We start from the raw sequence: 22,085 nt of genomic DNA on the forward strand, positions 1-22,085 counted from the left end.
CAAATTCATCAGGGTGGATTCTGTATTCAAATGATTTTTTAATGGTTTTTTCAACTAATTTATTTGGTATGCCAGCATGCTAACAATGGCCAGTGAGCCTGTGACACAGTGTACACCATATGCTGCTGTGATTAGTTTGGGAGGTGTCTGGTCATAAAGGAAATTGAACTTGAAAATGAACTTTAAATGTCAGCATTTGGTGCAGACTTTAAAAAAATTGGGTATGGCTAAACAAACCCATAAATCCTTGCACATATCAAATACAGTTTAGTTTCCAGCAAGATAAGAGCAACAGCACAGCTAATTAGAAATCACTCATTATTTTAATAGCGAATAGAACATCAGAGGGAATATTTGTGCGACTGGTCCATAACCAACCTGAGGAGAGTAGATGCTGAGGTTCTGGAAAGGATTGAGAGCGATGAGGATGTCTCCAACATAAGTGTACACCTGCAGCTCATCGTACCTCTTCTGTAGATGGCTGATTATTTTCTCCTACAACGGATAAAAAGCACACAGAGCATCAAGATCATTATTCCCAGCAGCAATCAATGCTTGATGAGATAAACACATGAAATCTTACCTCATCTAAGAACTCCAGGTTTACCAGATCATCATCAGGACAGCTCTCTATTATGAGGGTTTTACGAGTATTGATCCGGTCGTGCCTGTAAAAAAAGCCAAGGACATGATAATGCCTCAGAAAGCAGTAAAGTGACCACTGAATGAGAAACAGTGGTTTGACTGTGTGGATGAAAGACCCAGTCACTTCCAAGGTTTGTGTGAAGCCCTTTAAGCTCTCCCAGGGGACACATCTCCCATTATCACAGGCTGAGATTGCACTTCATCTGTATTTTGACCTATCACTCTACAATGAGCCCCAGTGGGCAGAGGTCAACACCATGTCAGCTGGCTCTGAGGGGCTGTGGAAATCCTCAGGGGACACAAGAGAGTGTGTGAAAGAGGCTATGAGAGCCTCGCCTGGAAGTGCCAACAGCTTTATGTATCTAAACCAAATGATTCAATCTTTAAAGCCTGATAAATCTCAGAAACTAGAATTAATCACAACTAATGCTTCGGCTGCATTTTAATATGGCTTGCTTTTATTTTGAAAGACAATTAAGGGACTTCAGGTAGATCAAAGATTATGGCATTAATACATCCACAGAAAGAGGAACTTGTTATGGATTGAAGAGAAAATAAGAGAACAGTAAAAAGTTGTATGATAAAATAAGACGATTTCTGACTTGTCCTTTAAGATGTCTTAAGTTTTTTAAAAAAGTGAAATAAGACTTTAAGGAGCAGGGATGTACTGACAGTACAGAGTGACACTCTAGTAGCTTAACCAAAGTGTGCTGAAAGAGACAATAAAGCATGAGATTAATGTGTTAAAAAAAGGAATGCACTAGTCATGGACTCCTAAATGCATTCATGCTGACAGCCCTAATCTATACATATATCGTTGGGCCAAAACCTTGTATCTCCAAAATCTCCACTTTGCAGGAGATGAAAAAAATGTTGTATTTAACACTGAATGGTCATAGTTTGCATCTTTTGGACATTTTATAATGCTTTAAAATTTGTTAAAACCCACTGACAGATGTAAAAGGTGGCCAATAGCACTGATTTATGAAACAGATTAAATCATGAAAAATGGAGAAACAAGGTTTTGGCCCTACAGCAGTGATATGTAAATATACATTGTCTCCAACAAACATTAACCACTTCTATTTAATATGTACGATAAGGTTAGTTATATTCTACATAATGGGTTATTGTTGTTAAACCCGTGGGGACCAGAGTAAAACCATTACTGATTTGACCTTCTGGCTGCTGTAAAATCCCACCAGGATTAGGGTCCTATTAGCTTCTTTTATACAGGGCTTTTTGTTTAAGCCCTTATAGAGTCCCTATTGTAAATGCTTATATGTGGAAATTCATTTGAACCTTTAATGAAAGCTAGCTTAAGGCTAGCTTATGCAAACAGGAAGTCTCTGTAGCATCACAAACTGAAGCATAACTGCCAGAAGTAACATCCTTAGCTTATCATATCAAAGTTGCTGTTGGAACTGTTGACAGATGGAGAATCATGTTTATATGTGTCATCATGCCAAAGTACACTGTAAAATCGAACAAGGTGGAAATACTCAAGAATTTTGATTTAACTGGTCACATTTTGGGGCAAAGGTGGCCTGGTGGTTTAAGGCGCGACTCATGTACGCGGGTGGCCCGGGTTCAAATCTGGCCTGTGTCCCATTCCTACATGTCTCTCCCCACTCCCTTGTTCGTCTGAGTGTCTCCACTGTCCGTCCTCTATCAATAAAAGGCTCAAAAAAGCTTTCCAACACTTAAAAATTAGGTCTAAATCCAACTAAAAGTATATGTTTCTGACACGTGTGCTACATCCACTGCAACTTTCCTGTATTTCTATCACACACGTTAACCTTGAACATTTATCACTCAAAGTAGGACAACTTAAGTGACAATTAAAAAAATACTGAAACATTCAAGCTGAATCAGGAAGTCTTCTTCCATCTTGTTCAGTATACCAACAGTGGGTAGTGGTTCTTCTACCCACAGATAGACTTCTCTAACTGAGTCAGTAACTTCACTCATGGTGCAAACATGTCTAATGCCCAAAGGCATTCTGGGAAAACCATGCAGATTAGGGATCATTTTAAATAATTTGAGTATACTGACAAATATAAAGTGATTGATTAATGTTAACTTAAATCTAAAAATGCATTCTATTAATTCAGAAAAATAGTGCACACCTATTTTGTATTTTTAAGTTAACACATCCAATTTTTTAACAACCTTTAACTGTTTGGTCTTACAGTGAAGCAAATGCTTCTTTATGATTAATTCTAAATAAGATGATGACTTTCTGTCCCTTCTGTTGTTTTAAACTTTATATAAAACTATTTCTGTAATATGTTAGAATACAAATGTTAACTGGAAAATAAAAAGCATGAACTTCTACTTTTCCATCTAATGGGTCATATACTAACAAGGTTGTGTAAGTTTCACTTTTACTTCTTCAAGCAGGCTATTTAACAGTTAAATTTGTAGGTAACTGTTATCTATGAAAAGTGAATGTTGTATGTGTGGTAATTTGTTCCCCCATAATTATAAAAATCTACTGTAGAAAACATATTTTTGTCTTTTCCTGAGTACTATTCAGGGCAAAGTTGTCTTAATCCAATGGCAAAAATAATCATGATAATTGTTGTATTTGCTCCGTTTGTGATGTTTATCTTAATATTAATGGAAATTACAGTTCTCAGGCGCTTTTATAGTTACTTTTATTCAAGCCATGTATACTCTCACATGTTTTTTATTGTTTATAGCCATTGCTTGTCTTGTCATCGTTTGTTTTAAGAAACTGGTCATAGGTCGTCTTATGTCTTTACCTTTCTTGTACAGCTCCTGCATTCCACATTTGAAAAAATATAACACAAAAAACACAATAACCTTTTATAGAAATGTAATCTGTAAACCTACAGATGTATTTATTTGGTACAAAATCACTGATGTGGGATTTAATGCTACAAAATAGGGAAATCAGAAAGTATTTTAGGTAAGAAGCAGAAGAATCTGTTATGCTTTTGTCTTTTTATAAGTACTGTGTCATATTTTGAAGGAAGTTTATAAGGAAACAGCCTTGTCCTTTGATTTGAAACTATGAAAAAGTCTCCAACACTTGTCCTTATCATGACTTCTCAGTTCTGAAAAATGCAATACATGAGAGAAATCTCTCATTCACAGGAAGTATGTATATTCCTTTATGATAAATAATCGATCAAATCATGACTGAAAATATTCAAGCTTCAGGCTGGTTCAAGCTTCAAGTTGGTTTCCTCCTTTGTTTTGATTTATATTCTGAATATAGGGTAAATGTATAAATAAAGTATGATGCTGTACCACTGTACATAAAAAAACTTGTCACCATGTCTCTTCAGAAAAGGACTTGAGACCTGGAGCCTCTACCTCTTTCCTGCTTTGAACTGAATCACACTATTGCACCTACGGCAGCGACTTTTAAGTTTTCTATGTCTTTATTCTTATCTGGAGTCATTGTGTGCTGATCTGTGGCATGAGAGACTAAACCAGGCGAGCCCAGTTCTCGCCCTACAAGCTTCTAATCCCATTATCCACTTTCACTGTGGACAGGAATTCGGGATCAGGCTCAGACTCTGCACACTCTCTGGAGTAAACAGAGCTGGCACAACATCAACTCTCTCTGTCAAGGGCAGGTTCAGCGAACTCCTTTATGATGAAAATTAAGTACTGGCATCGTCAGTATTTCTACAGGAAATAACAGATCTGAGGCTTTCTGTTTGGTCACATGATGCAGTCAGAGTGTCTGTGAACTATTTATAGTAGCACATTTAAGAGAAAAATCATTCTCTGTCCTGAAATATCTACTTATAGATACACTTTTATTTATAACAGAGTGTTATAATGCCAGAATTTAAAATTTTATTAGAGAAACAGTAATAATCAAACAATAGTGATACCTGTATGGCAGCAAAATAGAAGTCAAAGACATACAATACAAGTAAATTCTTGATTTTAATAACCAAAAATTGCAAGCAAACTCCTACAGACTGCAAAATTACATTTGCAATATTTTAATATTGTAGTAGAGTGTCACCTCTTCTTCTGTTTGTCTGTTTTTAAGGTACATAAATGAGCTTTTGCATCCATATGAGAGGCTTAAAGGACAGGAAATGTTAGTATTTTCTGACCTGTAAATTTTAATGGACCAACGCCTGCACCCTCTTTCTTTAACGGCAGCTTTGAGCTAAAAATACAACTAAAATATATATATTTTTAAAAGCTGCAATACCTTTTTATAATATTGATCATTAAAATAAAGGAGATTGTGCCATTTTAGAACACATAGTATACACTTTTCAAACCTTCATCCAAAAAATGAGAAATTTTCTAGAACCTGATATCAGTCTTTTTATTGAAACTCAACTATAATAAGGACACTAAACAGGCAAAGATGGAGTGTGGTCGAAATGCCACTTTTTCAGAGAGAATATTCACCCAATCATGGGTTAAATCACACAGATGAAGAAGTGTTTTGCACTAAAGATTCCCCTAAAGAATGTCTTCCTCTTCCTGTGGCCTAAATGACATTTATTAATCTAAGGTTAGTCAGCACAATCACTCCTTCTGAATTAGTCACACTCCCCTAACTTCTCTTTACACTGTAATGTCCATTACTGAGGCTCATCATCATCAGTGTCTAAGTGAAAGGAGATGAGACCCTGCCCCCTACTGGACAGAGTTGATATCGCCGCTCAGGTTCATGCTGCAACAGAAATCTCTGATGATAGCACTCAAGCGAGGCATCCAGCACGAGCGATGGCAGTTCTAAATCATAAATACCTGATGGTGGCTACTCACCTGGTTCTAGTTTTGCAGCCCACTTCTTGCTGCTCCTGAATGAGGACGGCCAGCTGCTTTTGGAGAGCCACATCTTTGCCGTGGGCCTGCTTGATGAAGGGATGCTCCAGGAGGTGGGTCACCGATGGGCGAGCTTCGAAATCCTTTATGAGACACCTCATGTAACAGAAAGAAGGACTATTAAACACTGCAGACAAAGGCATTAATATCTATGTTTTCCCCATATAAATAGGGTTGATTGAAACAGTCTGTGCAGTCACCTGTACATGGTAGAGGGCTATGTACTCTGGATCAACACTAGGAGACATGCATGTGTTTTTAAGTCTGGGTCACTCATCTGTCTTTCTCTCTCCAGGTATCACATGGTAACTGTCACCATGACCCCCAAAAACAAGCCCAGTTATAGCAGCCTTATCTGTGGTGTGCAGCGTTTGTCAATAGGGGATGTTTCTTTGTTATTGGCTGCAGCTCAGCATCAGTTAACTGTTGATGCAAATGGCTGCAAAATATTGAGTGTAAAGCAGCAAAGACCCAAAAGAAATAAAAAAGCTTTTGTTTCTGACAGTTTTGATTTATGAGGGGCAAAAACTATGGAATTAGTAGGTTTGAAGTCCACACCTTAGCTCACTGATGCATCCGTCAACAATCCACATTTTTAGTGCTCAACTGCAGCTAAAGACTCCGAAGGTGTGTGTGTTTGTGTGTAAGCAATGATTGCAGGTAGGAGACAGACAGAAGAAAAACACCAATCTAATTCCCACCTCCTAATCTAACTGAATTTCTGTTTTCTTTTATCAGTTTGTTCAGCTCTGAGAGTTAATTCCATGAATTCATTAGCGTCAGGACATTAAGCAGAGGTTGCTGCTATTAGAAGGGCTGTGCTGCCGGGATGCCAAGCGGTGGGCCACTTTGTCACAGGAGTCAGCTCTATGGCTGCACAAGTGCAGACACTAGTGATGGATTTATTATCCCAAAAAAAAAAAAAAACAGCCCCGTTCTACCTCCCCTGTACACGCACATACAGCCCTGACAGAGCTGAAAAGGCTCCACACAGCCTGCAAAGCTTGATAACATTGTCCAGACTCCCCACATTGAGCTTTATTCATGGAGATTGTTTCTGATACGATATCAAACAAACCGTTAACACAGATTAAAGAGCTGCAATCCAAAAATATCCAATAACAAACATTGCAATTACACTTTTAAAATGATAAAACTAATGTTACAATGAGTGTTATGAGAGGTAAAATGCTTTTACTCAGTCTTCACCAATCAATAATCCTGTAACACAATAAAGGCCTTAAAGCTGATGGTCTGTTTGTTTTCCCCCTTCACTTATTACATTTCAATGTAAACCCACAACATAAACGTTAGCCAGAAAGCATCCCTACACAAATTGTTCTCCCAACAAATTGAATTTTATTTTCTCATTATGGTTCAGACTCACACCTCTGTGCGGTGATATTACGGTTGTATATTCTGAACAACTATTACAAGCCCCCCCCCCCCGACATTATTAGCTCTGCACAGAGGGGGAAATGATAAGTTATCTGGGCCGCAGATAGAACTGATAACTCAGGTGAATTAGTTTGTTCCTCCATGGCAGATTTACACAAATGAAAGTCAATGAAAGGAAAGACGAGAAAGTTGATAGAATCTGGCTATAAAATATCAATTTCAATCCCCCTCTGTGTTTACATGAACCCGACCACATGTTGTAAGGCAGCTGTTCAGCTGGTTTTAAAAGCATGTTGTATTGTTTCATACTTTACTTTTGTCACATAATAATTGTTTCAATTCACTTTAGCTCAAAAGTAGCTCCCTATTAATATAAAGCCAGACAATTCATGGGAATCTTTACTGTCTTAAGTATTAATCAATGTCAAACTCAACCACAAATTCAAATACGTATGATGTGTATTAGGGTTCCCACACCCTGATTCCCCGATTTCAGATGTCAGACCTATATTTGACTCTGAACATGGCTCAACAAATAGAATCACAATTTACCACATCTCTGTGACCCTAAAGTTGTTTATATCCTGATTATTGAGTTTTACTGCTAAATAATAAATAACAGTAATACAGGGAGATGCATCACAGTCGCTCTCTCTCTCTCTCTCCATTATGCTCTGTTAGGGCAGCATGACGTGATTACGGAACAGCCTGCCATTGCTTGACAGACCCTCACAAAGGGTAAACATTAGCATTAGCATTCAAGCTAGCTGTAATAAATGATCGTAATTGGATTAAAATGGATATAAAGACGTCAAATATCGGGTTTACTGGTGTGAATATAAGCCCCGAAAAGTCACACGAGTTCCAGGCTCACTGAAAATGCTGCCCACGGGATTCAAAGGCATCAGTAGTGTTAACGGGAAGGCACAACAGCTAGCTTCAAGAGGAAAAACAAGTAAGAGGCAACAATTTATGGTTCAGTAGATATTTAACATTTGATTCTTCTTGTCGTGTACGACAGCACTGGTCTGGAAGGCATTTTAACGATCACATTCAGAGGAAAAAATGTTACAGTCACATCAGTCATTACAGCTGCAGTGGGTCCTTCAGTCCTTCTTCGCTGCTCTAAAAACAAAAGCCATGCATGTCGTGTTTTCCAGCAGAGAAGAAGAATTGAATTCCAGTTTATAGCGCTAACATTTAGCATGGCTAAATTCAGCAAAATATAGAGTTAAAGGTCACATGTTGTGCAATATTATCTTTCTCCACCTTTCAGAAAAATGTGAGCTGAAACAAGCCGTTCTCAGATTTTCCCCTCATGATGTCATGTGGGGAGTTAGCCACGCCCCCACATTCGGCTGGCCCTCCCTGCTTGGGAGAAAATTCTACCCTCCTCTCCTGATTCTTTTCTTAGTTGGCAGCTGAGAGGAGGATCAGGAGAGCCACATCCATTTCCTAAGAGGGGCGGAGTCAGACAGCTAAATAACATTTAAAGCCACAGATACAAAAACAGCTCATTCTGAGCAGGGCTGAAACAGAGGGGTTTTTAGACATGCAAAAATCCAATACTGGAGTGTTTTTTGAGCAACAAACTTCACAGGCATGTTTTGGGGACCTCTGAGACCAATATAAACTTGTCTTAAAAGGGTAAAATATGTGACCTTTAAACCAAACGGTATCGTATTTCTGAGGCTGGTATCGGAATCGGAACAACAATTAATGCAAATTTCATGTACTTTTATAAGTTGTTATCATTTATTATCACAATTATTTTTTTATTTTTTTATTTTTTATTTTTTGAAGTTTTGAGTATAATCATATAATATAATCTGCAAAATAATTTACTTGAATTAACCTCATAAACATGAACTGTAAGACTGGTTATGATAGAATGCAAATATGATCTAGATTTTTCCTCTAATCACACCACCAAACATTAAAATCTCACCTGATGATTGATTTATCAAGCAACTAAAACCTCTTTCTGAACGTCATTCATATATTCATTATATTTTCTAATGTTATTTGAATTAAAAAAGATAAATATGTTTAATTTACTGACATGAAAAGTCTTCATAAGTTCTTTTTTATGGGTCAGACTCTCTGTGGACTCTTGAGAATGGCTGTCTGCCGCGTGTTTGAAACCTTTTGGCAATAAATTGCATTTCTAGATTTACTGCAACAGAGGAAAGAGAAAGGCTGACGGGCTGAAGTCAGAAGACACTTACTGTCCGATGAAATGGCTGAAACTTCTGCACCACTGGTCCGGACTTCGTAAAGTAGGGGAAGGATTTCTGAAACCAAATCACAAAGACAAAGAGCGATAAAACTATGAATTTACTAAATGGATTCAGATTATATCCGGATCATCACTGAAAAAAAAAAAAAAAAAAAAAAAAAGCTTTTTGCTTGTCCCCTGAGTTCATTGACAAATGATCGCTGGTAGGCCAAGTGTGACCATCAGACTCCTGTGAGAGTTTTTGGGTCTGAGATCGAGCTGGTTGGGGTCCAGGTCTGTGGCAGCCACAGAAAAAGTGACAAATGATAACAGCTCCCCCACTGTCTGGCAGCAAGCATCTGCTATAGGGAGCCAAAAGTTATGGGAGCTAGTTATACCTCTGTCAGCAGCATTTACGGAGGCCATCTATAATGAGGCTAATACTTCTCAACAGAGCACGATGACAGGAGGCAGGCCTGTATGAGGAGCCAAGGCTGGATGGGCCTGGGTACAGTCATGTTCAAAGAGGGGCTGTCATACTGACAGCTCGAGGCTGAGTCTTTTGTCACTGTCATGACAACAGAGACAGACCTGGTCCAAAAATGTATAACTGGAGTAATTAGTTCAAAGATGTGTCACAAGACTAGGGGTGGGAACCTTGGTAACTTACAATACCATATGATACCACACAGTATCAGATGATATCATACAATATCAGACCATACCATACAATATCAGATGATACCATACAATATCTGATGATACCATACAATATCAGATGATACCACACAATATCTGATGATACCATACAATATCAGATGATACCATACAATATCTGATGATACCACACAGGATCAGACGATACCATACAATGGATGAGTGACGTCTAAAATCCCTTCACCTTAAAATAAGCAGCCAATATACACCGTGTTCCAAATTATTATGCAAATTGAATTTCAGTGTCATAAACATTTAATTTTCTGTTTTCCAGTGAAACTCATGGATGGTGTTGTGTCTCAGGGCTTTTTGGATCACTGAAATCAATCTCAGACACCTGTGATAATTAGTTTGCCAGGTGAGCCCAATTAAAGGAAAACGACTTAAGAAGGACGTTCCACATTATTACTGTTGAGAACCTTTGGTGCATCCTCAAGCTAAAGATCTATGAGGGTGGGAGGCAGTTCACATCAAAACAGCAGCTCTTGGAGGATATTCTGATATCTCGCAAAGAAATTCAAGCAGAAACTCTCCAAAAACTCACGAGTTCAATGGATGCAAGAATTGTGAAGGTGATATCATAGAAGGGCTCCTATGTTAACATGGAACTTGGCCTGTTAAGATGTTTTTGATATAAATATCTTTTGATTTCAGTAAATATGACCTCCTAATGCTGCAAATTCAACAAATGACCATTTTCAGTTCTTTACAACCTATAAAATGTTTTGAAACTCTGTTGTGCGTAATAATGTGGAACAGTGCATTTTGAGTTTTTTATTTTTGAAAAAAAAAGTTATCATTGGGAGGTTTGTTCAATAAAATTTGAATTATGCTCTGGGGTTGATGACTTGAAAATTACACTGACTGTAATTTGCATTGACTATTTTGGAAAATCAGAGAAAAATATCATTTGCATAATAATTTGGAATGCGGTGTATGAGATGTGATGCAATGCTGTACGATGCAATGTGATGCCATGTAATACAATATGATACAATACCATATGAAGCAATGGGAAGAGTTACAATGCAATCCGATACGACGCAATATGGTACACAATACGATGCAATGCAATGTGATACCATACACTTGTGAAGGGCTACCTCAGATGTGATGCAGTGTGATACAATGCAGTTTGATGCGATTCCATACGATTCAATATGGCATGACACAACACAACAGATGAGTGGTTTCAATCAAGTAGAGATACTGTACCTCAAAAGTAAGTGCAGGATTAATGTATTTAGTTGTCAATTCCAATTGTTATAATGCTTCATTTCTGAACATGTGTACACTGTTTTTTGACATCACACTGTCTTCTTCTACCTTCATTCCTGGGTCAACCTTTACTTCTGTTAACATTTCCCTCAGATGTCATAAGCACCACCATGAGGAATCATGAAGTAGTGTCAAGATGAATCAGACTGGTGGGGAAATCTGTTTAAGTGCCATATGTTATTTAAATGTCAGTATAATTCAGTATCACACATTTCAGGATACAGCTATAATGCAGTATTGATATCTGATCCGATTCCTGCAGGCAACAATGCAAGTAGAATAAATAGAATAAAAAAATATGAAAAAGAAAATCATGAATCTGGACATTAAAATGAAAATTGTTTGATTTTTCTTTACCAGCATCAAAATACTGGTAGATGCAGCTACACACTAAACGACAACAGTTGTGCCATTTTCTTTAATCTATCTCTATTTCTTTGTGGTAGGAAGAAGAGGATGTTGGGGTAAGAAATCTGTCATTTTCCGCAGCACTAACTTAGTCGAGTCTTTGATAAGGATTCAGGCAGGCAATCCTTTCCAAAGTGCAGATCAAAGCCAGTAACTGACTGCTTCAATGCAACCTCTAATATGAGCCTGAAGACACGTTCTCGCCTTGATGTTGTACCATACTGCTTATACATTACAAAGTCAATATAGCAGCGCACGGCTGATAACACTGTCAAGTGCTCTCATTGTGCTTAGCAAATGCAGGCAGTTTTTTCCCTCTTTCAGTATTTGTGAGAGTGCTGGCTCATATTGTAAACACAAATGGCTTATTCAAATCTAGGTCCAGACTGAGCGGGTACTGTCAGACGCTCCTCACTGTGGATTGAGGCAAAATCACAGAGGTGTCAACAGCACTTGACGGCTGTAACTAAGCCATGAAGGAAGACAAAAATCAGGTCAAGTGTAATATTTGAAAAAGATACTTCTTATGCAGAATTTATAATTCCCATAACATTTAAACATTGTTATTTCTCATATAGACATTCTTTACTGCCACACTTTGATCAACATTGTCAGAGCTCACCAAAGACATGCTTCATTTTTTCTGTATAGTACTAAATCTGTCATGCAGTAACCTTAAAGACCATACTTGGAAGTTACACTGATGAAATTGAAGGTGAATATGAGGTGAGCTGATAAATCACGACTGAATTAATTATTAATTAAAAAGATGTTTAAAGATTGATGTGTTTTCTTGCTAGAAAGATATACCAACACACCGCTGGTTTGTTTTCAGCTAAAGCAGAAATTTGGTGCTCCCTAAACAGGTTTGACGGAGAGTGGCTGTAAGAGTCCAAAATAAAGAGTTATTCAGTGAATGAATCTCCTGCTTAAAATTTCAGCTCATCCATCACTGCAGCCAGAGCTCCTGCACTTCTTTGGGTACACATGCATGAACAGGGAGAAGGGCTACTACATTTATCATGCCTTTGGTGGTCACACTACCAAACAGTGCAGACCTGGACGCCACGCAGAGCCCTTAAACAACAGCATCAAATATGAGGACTTGTTTTCATCATGGAAATCATACAACTACTCATGATCTCCCGTCAGAGTCTGAGACTTAAAGGTGTATAATTACTATACGTCATCCTGAGAGACAAACATGGAAATCCAAAGGCATGAGAGTTCTTTAAAATAATTTTTGGCTATTTAAGCAACAATGAACATTTTCATGCAAGGAAGGATGACAGGATGCACGCTGGTTATAGATAAAAATGAACACTTGCAACCTATACCTCAGTTATAAACTGTAATCACCCAATGTTTTACTAAAGCTAATTAATAATTGTTAGTGTGAGTTTTCCATGGTATGCATGGAATCATGTAACACAGCTAAAATTATGTTTGCCTAGGGTGGGCAGTGAGCCAGAAATAGTGAGATGGTCTTGTAGGGATTGACATATTACGTGGGTGCTTCCACAGACCAGCTGCCAAGAGCATAAAATAATGTTCTTCTCTGTATATCATGTCTTTCTTCTGCGAGCTGTGTAAGTAAAAGCTACCAACTCCAAATCAGTCTGTGTCCATGACATCTGTGAATCTTCTTGTTTCTACATAACAGTAATAACCTGATACACCAGATGGATTTGTTTCACATGTCCATCTGGAAAACTTCTCACTGAAAGTGTTCGGGAAAGAGCGGAGCCTTTGAAAAAAAACTCAGAGGGAAATTGGATGAATGTTCTATCACATCTTGGTATGCTTACAACTTATATTGTATTTCATTTAGTGTAAATACAATATACACTATATTACCGAAAGTTTTCAATTGAAATCAGGTGTTCCAATCACTTCCATGGTCACAGGTGTATAAAATCAAGCACCTAGGCATGCAGACTGTTTCTACAAACATTTGTGAAAGAATGGGTCTCTCTCAGGAGCTCAGTGAATTCCAGCGTAGTACTGTGATAGGATGCCACCTGTGCAACAAATCCAGTCGGGAAATTTCCTCACTCCTAAATATTCCACAGTCAACTGTCAGTGGTATTATAACAAAGTGGAAGCCACTGGGAGCGACAGCAGCTCAGCCACGAAGTGGTAGACCATGTAAAATAACGGAGTGGGGTCAGCGGATGGTGAGGCACATAGTGCACAGAGGTCGCCAACTTTCTGCAGAATCAGACTCACTACAGACCTCCAAACTTCATGTGGCCTTCAGATTAGCTCAAGAACAGTGCGTGGAGAGCTTCATGGAATGGGTTTCCATGGTCGAGCAGCTGCATTCAAGCCATACATCACAGAGTGCAATGCAAAGCGTCGGATGCAGTGGTGTAAAGCACGCCGCCACTAGACTCTAGAGCAGTGGAGACACGTTCTCTGGAGTGACGAATCGCGCTTCTCCATCTGGCAATCTGATGGACGAGTCTGGGTTTGGCAGTTGCCGGGAGAACAGTACTTGTCTGACTGCATTGTGCCAAGTGTAAAGTTTGGTGGAGGGGGGATTATGGTGTGGGGTTGTTGTTCAGGAGCTGAGCTTGGTCTCTTAGTTCCAGTGAAAGGAACTCTGAATGCTTCAGCATACCAAGAGATTTTGGACAATTCCATGCTCCCAACTTTGTGGGAACAGTTTGGGGATGGCCCCTTCCTGTTCCAACATGACTGTGCACCAGTGCACAAAGCAAGGTCCATAAAGACATGGATGAGAGAGTTTGGTGTGGATCAACTTGACTGGCCTGCACAGAGTCCTGACCTCAACCCGATAGAACACCTTTGGGATGAATTAGAGCGGAGACTCAGAGCCAGGCCTTCTTGTCCAATATCAGTGTGTGACCTCACAAATGCGCTTCGGGATGAATGGTCAAAAATTCCCAAAAACACACTCCTAAACCTTGTGGAAAGCCTTCCCAGAAGAGTTCAAGCTGTTATAGCTGCAAAGAGTGGACCAACATCATATTAAACCCTATGGATTAAGAATGGGATGTTGCTTACTTTTGGCAGTATAGTGCATCTCAGGTTCATGTTACATGTTAAGATCACCATGCTCTACAGATTTTAAACACAGGCCCTTTTTGAGAAGAGCTGTCTTTTACCAGCACTGGTCTGTATTTTTCTCTCTGTGACTCATGATCTGATCAACCTTTTGTTACCTCTGACAGGCCAAGCCACCACTCTGACATCCGTCTCGCTTGCTCTCTCAGACAGATACATTTCATGTTAAATATGTGGCTAGTATCTACAGGGATCTGGCTGAATAAACACAACCTTGAATGTCTTTGACACTTGCCTTTCACCTTTACAGCATGTTTAATACACACTTTGATTTGACTCTACATGGGCACTGTCTCTGTTATGCATGAAGATCAGTGGTGCAAGCAGTTAACCTTTCTGCATATTAAATATCACGGATCATCTTTGTCCCAAGTGTCTGTAATTAATTTTGCAGTTAATGATTTTACAACTTTACCCTCTGACATGCTCCAACACCTTCATATGTGGTCACCATGCACATTATACATCTGTCATTCTTACGGGAACATACTGGATTGCTTCTCAGTTATAAACAAGAGCAAATTCTCTTAAAACAACTCAGGCTAAAAAAAAGCAGAATGATCTACTTGACATTTTATGCATGGATCCACATTATGTCACAACTCATCAAGTATCAGATATTTCTGAAGCACAAACAGACCTCGCACCAAGGTGACCCTAATTCATGGAGCTCATCAGCGTCCCCTCTGACAGATAGCAGAGCTCCTCTTATCGTTTATAGCCCACTGGGATGAGAATCATTTCCACCTGTGCAGTTTTTTCTTTAGCACAACCAAAGCTGTGACATAATGGCTATCTGCTGCTGAACCCTGTAGGCAGAGCGCTGATAGCACTGAGTGTTTATTTGGTCCTCAGTAGGAGCCATTAAATCTTTAGCTTTACAAGAAAGACTGTTTCAGAGAACTTACAGTGATATTCGAAGAAAAAGAAAGAGGGGGAATTGTAACATGAGACAGGCCTGGCTTTATGGTGCTTTACTGTGAGTCGTAACATGGCAGTATTTTCCTGTATATTGTGTATGATGTATCTTGTATTTCTTGTTTATTATCTAGATATGTTTCTGAGAGGACGAGAGATGATAAGGTGGATGAAACCCACAAGATTAACTACATGACGGTGAACCCTTTAGCTAGGAAACACATTACTGTGTGCACCTGTGAAATATCTGAATGATCAAAATGCTTATTGCATGTTTTAGTGCTAGTATGCTTTCATAAAGCACGCACAACCCAAGGACAATCCTTCAGAAAAAGCTCCTCTGTTAGAGGTTTGTGACGTGTTAAATAGAGAAAAGCATCTCCAACTTTGCAAATTGGAAACCTGCAGCAATGAATCTCTTTGATTTCTCCATGAATCACTCTCTCTAACACTAAGCACTCAAAGGTGAAACACATTTCCCTATTTGCGTAGTAATTCATTCAGGAGTCACAATTTACACCATGTTTTGAGGGATTTTTGCCTGCTGTGCTGCAGAGTCGGGAAAATATCTTTGAGATAAATGATATGTTAACAGAATCATTTCATGGTTCAGCACATTTGCTGTGATTTATAACACAAGTGCCAGGCCTTTCAGGTCCCAATTCACACAAAAAAAGGAAAATTATCTATGCTGATTGCTAAAAAGACAAAGGCAATGTCAGGTAAGGATGTGTCATTGAAACCCAACCCAATTATTTTTTTGAAATTAAAACACAAATTAGCTGAAATGAAAATGTTTTTTTCTAAAAAAAAAAAAAAAAAAAAAAAAACACCTCAAATTTTCATAGAGAAGTAGAAATAAATGATATGTATTTCTTGCAAACACAAAATATTTTCATGCCATTGTATAAAAAGTAGATTACCCTGTCATATCCTTTAGTATTGTATCCTATTCTATTGCATCACAACTTCTATGAAAGTATTTATCCCCTTGGATGTGACATGGGTAATATATTTCATTTTTTTTTTTTACAAAAAAAAAAAAATACAAAATACAAAATGACTTATTAAATGCCGAAGTGAAAACAGATTTATACAGAGTAATTTCAATTACAAAAAATATGTAATGTAGAATAAGTGACTGAATAATTACCCCCACCCCTGCAGTGAATATGTCTCAAGTGATTGTTGTATAAAAGACATCTGTGTCTGGAAGGTCCAGTCACTGCCTGGCTACCATTACACCATGAAGACAAAAGAACACTCCAAGCAACTCAGAGAAAAGGTTACTGAAAATTATAAGTCAGGGATGGATACAAAAACATTTCCAAGGCACTGAATATCCCCCAGAGTTCAGTTAAATCCATCATGAAGAAATGGAAAGAATATGGCAAATTTGTAAATCTGCCTAGATCGGGCAGTCCTCACAAACTGAGTGAGCATGCAAGAAGGAGACTAGTGAGAGGGACCACCAAGGCACCTATGACTACTCTGAAGGAGTTCCAAGTTCAGCAACTGAGATGGGAGAGACTCTGCATACAACAACTGTTGCTCAGGTTCCTCACCAGCCAAAACTTTAAGGGAGAGTGACAACACCAGACACTGCACATCACCCCAAACACACCATTCCCACAGTGACATGGTGGTGGCAGCATCATGCTGTGGGGGTGCCTCTCAGCACCAGGTCCTGGAAGGCTTGTAAAGGTAGAGGGTAAGGTGAATGCAGTAATGAAAATCCTGAGGACAAGCTGGTTCAGTCTGCAAAAGAACTACAGCTTGGGGGAAGATTTTTTTTTTCCAGCAAGATAATATCCCGAAGCAAACAGCAAAAGTTACACAGAAATGGTTTAAAGACAACAAGGTGAATATTCTGGAGAGGCCGAGTCATAGCCAAGACCTTAATCAATGGAGAATTTGTGGCTGGACTTGAAAAGGGCTGTTCACGCCTGAACCCCATGCAACCTTACAGAGCTTGAGCAGATATGCAAAGTACAATGGAGTAAAACTGCAGTGTCCAGATGTGCACGCCTGATTGAGACCTATCCACACAGACTCAGAGCTGTGATTGCAGCCAAAGGTGACTCTACTAAATACTGACTTTAAGGAGGCGAATCTTTATGCAGTCACGTATTTTACATCAAATATTTTTATTTAATTGATATTAGTTTGCAGAAGGCTGTTTTCACTTTGACATTAAAAAGGGCTTTTGTAATTTTTTGGTCAAAAAAGTTAAATTATATTGACTATGACTGATTTATAATATCACGAAAAGTGTAAATCCAAGGGAGTGAATACTTTTATTGTAGGCACTGTACATACTACATCCTTTCTTTAGCCCTTCAGTTTTAACTTATTCCTCTCGACAGAAACAATGTATTCAGTCCAAGTTTGCAGATTTGAAATGGACCAACTAGACAACCATTTTTCCAACATCTGCTCCACTAAAGACATGACATGGTATAAGGTGCATTTTACCATGGCATTCCTGCTCTTATTATTTGAAATTCTGGCTGAATGTGGTGCTGATGAAATGCTGCGCTGGCTCTGTAATTCCCGCCACAGAACTCATCCATGTTCCTCTCCTGGCTTGGTGGGGAGGAGATAACATTGTGACGGGGAGGAGGTGACAGCCTCATCTCAATGTGAATGGAGCTAATCACCAATGCAAATTGCAATCAGAGGGGCATATCTCCACCTAACCGGGAGATAATTGCGTGATTGTGCTGATAACAAAAGGTCAACCGCGTGTAGCCACTAAGCTCACATGTGATCATCAGACACACACAACATCTCCAGCAGTGAATATTTTTACAGATTGAATCAGTGCATTAATTTTAGGGACAAACATGATGAAGACTTTAAACACTGATTATTCAGCAGATGCTGCTGTTTAAATTGGAAACATTAAAATATAATGACAAGATACATGGATTAAAACAAAACTATTTAGATTGACTCCACTTTTCCAGCATTACAATAAGACTAAAAATAAACAAATTCACTGGGAAAGCCACTGTAGCTTTTTTTGGTCAACCCCGCTGTCAAATTCAGTTTGCCATTGTCTTCCTGACATAATGAAAAGCAGCATTACTGAGTCTTTGCAGCCTCCAGCTGTGTGGTAGGAGTGCCCTCTTGTGGACTCACCGTGGGATCTTGAACAGAGCTTTAACAGGGTGCATCTCAGCCAGCGGGGGATCTCCATCTGCCAGCTCAATGGCTGTGATGCCAAGAGACCACACATCACAACGGGCATCATAGGAGTAGTCGTACTGCTGTTCACAGGCTATGACCTGGTGACATAACACAACACAAACCATCAGAATAACATATCCTAAAATAAGTCTTTTACAGAATTTTATCTTCAGCAAAACACTGTGTCAAAATCTTCTAATAAAACCAAAAGAAATTCAGTTATAATTCTACTAAATGTCTAAAGCAATCATATAGCTAAACTCCACTCCCTTATTAAAGCACTCTCTATCTTACTGCATGAAAGAGTTACACACATCTATTTTTACGGACGATTTAAACACTGAAATGTGGGTTGGTTGCCAGTGCTATGAGCCTCTCAATAATTATAACTGACACTACATTTTACAGCTGAGTTTATTCTAATTGCCCCTGAGGTCCCTCCCTACCAGCCCAATCACTGCACCTCATTTCTGCCAAAGAGTAAGCGCTGGGGCCACAGACTCCCAGCTATTAACCTTGAGGCGACCTCCAGAGCTGCACCCGTGGAGGGGAATACACAATGACAAAAGGGGGAGTCACTCAGAAATAACTGGTCCTCTCTCCTGCTCTTTTTGTGGCACATATAGCACAGTTTGCTCATTTAAACTGCCACATTAAGCATTAAAAGATGTGTGCTATTCTACTGCAGCATTTAAGCATTGTCTCTGACCTCTGGAGCCATCCAAAACGGAGTCCCCACTGATGTATTCCTCCTCAGTCGTGCGCTGGTGAGTTGAGCTGAAACACCTTGAAAAAAGAACATTCAGTGAGTTTTATAAATAATAATGATTTGTACGTTTATAAGTGTGAACTTGCCAAGAATAAAAATATAATTTATGATAGAGACTATCAATAAAAACCTAGCATATAATTTAGTGTGGCAACCTGCCAAGCGGTAATAACAATGGGCTATAATCGCTTCAAATTATGTAGGACAGATTTTTATCAGCATGAGTCCACTTCATCTCCGTGACACAGAGGACATAAACATGCCTAGGGGTGACTCCAAGTCATTTGCCATAACAGCTTTCTTTTAATATGCAAAGGATCAAATAACGCAATTTAAATGAGCAATAATAGCCTCAGGTTAAGGCTACGGTCCATGAAATAAAAAGATGTGGTGAGCGTGGGTCTAAAGTGTGGAGCATGTGAAATGGTTTATCTTGTGCTTGCTTTCATAAACAGTTTTGCAGGAATGTGCTGCTGACATTTACCATAGAGCAGTAAAATATCAAAACTGACTTGTTCGTCTAAACACGGACTTCAGAAGAGAGGCACAACACAATGCATTGGTCTTTCTATTAATTCAGTGAATTGGTTAAAATTCCTCTTTCGAATCTCATTACCAAAGTCAACCAGTTTGACTCCTCCCTCAGTTGTCAGGAGGATGTTGTTGCCTTTGACGTCACGATGGATAATCCGGTTGTTGTGCAAATGCTGGAGACCCTAAAGTTAGAGGACAAGAAATGAGAAGGTGCTCAGTCACTCAATCTTTATATTACTCATTTGTCATTTGAGTTAATTATAATAGAAGTCCAGTTGTAAAATCTACATAAAAGAACTCCCACAGCTGTTTAGAGCGGGAGACATTCATTACTGCCTACCACACTCCCCTTACTGAAAATAAATCCTCAGCATACTCTCTGCGTGTTTGCATCCCACCTCCCCCCTAACATTAGCAGCTTTGCAGCAGGCCGTCTTACCAACAGGGCACTGTATAAGATGTATGAGATAACGGGCTCCTGCAGACGCTGGCCTCGGATGAGCAGGCCTTTGATGAGTTCTGTGACGGAGCCGCCGTTGCACAGCTGGGTGGGAGACAGAGAAAGTGGAGTGACTCGTCCATCACTCACTGTTCTAGATTATGATTCATGGGGAGAGCTGGCCCACACACAAGCAGGAGGAAGCAATGCCATTACACATGACAGCACAATGGCTTCAGCGTTTATGTAGGTGGTTGTAAAACCTCAAACCCTCATAACATGTTCAAGTATTAGAAGGTTTTACTTTATCCAGGTTGAAGGAGCTTTGAATGTTTTGCCTTATAGACACAAAAATGCAGAATTTGAGTGACAGTGAGAAGCGAATTCTAAAGGTACCCAAAGAATTTGAATTAAAAAAAACAATTGTTCACTTAGAGTACTACTCATAACTTACAGATTTCACCCTTCAGTTGTTGATGGTGTTCTTCCTCATCACAGGATTTGCAAATCCATTTTTTTAAATGTTTGGTTATGGATGGATAACTCTATAGCTAGAGAAAAATATATAATTCTGAAGTGACTTAATGACAATAACATTATTGCTACAGGCAGCTGTGTTTTCTGCTCCCTTCCAAATATTATGGAATAAAGAATTTCAAAGCACAGTATTGGTATAAATCACCTTCTCTGAACAACTGCATGGATTTCAAAGTAAATGACTGTTTTCTTTTCATTTCAGTTTGTCACGACCGATTTAAGTTGTAACTTTGACATGACTACATGGCCATGGCTAGCTTTACAGCTACATATAAGGGGAATTTTTAAGCAGCTTTTACACTACAACATAAATAAAGTTAGTTTACTAGCTAGCTGTAGCCATTTTTGCAGCAGCATAGCAGCATTGATAAAGTAAGCTACCTGGCTAGCTATATCAATTTTTGAAGCAACTTTTACATTGCAACATGGATAAAGTTAGCAAAATGGCGAGCTACATCCATTTTTGTAGCAAATTTGATACTACAACATGAATAAAGTTACAAAATTGTGAGCTACATCAATTTCCTCAGCAGCTTTAACACTACCACATAGATAAAGTTAGGTTACTTGCGAGCTATCCGTTTTTAAAGCATCTTTAACACTGCGACAAGAATAAATATAGCTGACTAGCTAACATTATCAATCATTTAGGGCTGCAACGATTAGTCGCCTTAATCATTTATGCTGACTGTAAAAATTAGTCGACACAGAAATTCAAGTGTCGACGCACCGTATTATTGTTTTTGATATTGGTAAAATCAAATACCGGCTGGTAAAATCTCATCTGTACTTGCAGTGGTGGCTACTTCTACGCCCTGAGTGTCGCCTCAAAGAAGAGAGCCAGCCTCACACCAGAACATGTTGACATGCTCACGTTCCTGCACTGCAATTTAAAGAAATTATAATCTATTGTTCAGTCACTTGGGCTGAAAGTTTGATTTGTTTACATTAAGCTTTATTAGTACTTTTGGACTTTGGATGGGCTATTTGCTTTATTTATTTTTATGGACATACCAGTCACTTTAAAGAAAGCCATCCTTTAGTGATTTGTAACCTGCAAGGCAGGTGAACTGCTACTATTTAAATTACTACTATTTAAGTAAAAC

General features: G+C 38.8%; 1 protein-coding gene across 1 annotated transcript in view; it reads right to left on the bottom strand.

Annotated features, from left to right (window-relative positions):
• myo3b (myosin IIIB) overlaps positions 1-22,085 on the bottom strand; it is a 96,244-nt gene that overhangs the window by 68,487 nt on the left and 5,672 nt on the right. Inside the window, exons 5-12 of the mRNA XM_041806389.1 lie at positions 20,443-20,547; positions 20,086-20,185; positions 19,410-19,486; positions 18,653-18,798; positions 9,108-9,173; positions 5,422-5,577; positions 584-668; positions 379-495 (exon numbers count right to left, since the gene is read on the bottom strand). Coding sequence (XP_041662323.1) covers positions 379-495; positions 584-668; positions 5,422-5,577; positions 9,108-9,173; positions 18,653-18,798; positions 19,410-19,486; positions 20,086-20,185; positions 20,443-20,547 — 852 coding nt within the window. The remainder of the gene's footprint in view (positions 1-378; positions 496-583; positions 669-5,421; positions 5,578-9,107; positions 9,174-18,652; positions 18,799-19,409; positions 19,487-20,085; positions 20,186-20,442; positions 20,548-22,085) is intronic.

This window comes from Cheilinus undulatus, linkage group 15, assembly GCF_018320785.1.
Source record: "Cheilinus undulatus linkage group 15, ASM1832078v1, whole genome shotgun sequence".
NCBI lineage: Eukaryota > Metazoa > Chordata > Actinopteri > Labriformes > Labridae > Cheilinus > Cheilinus undulatus.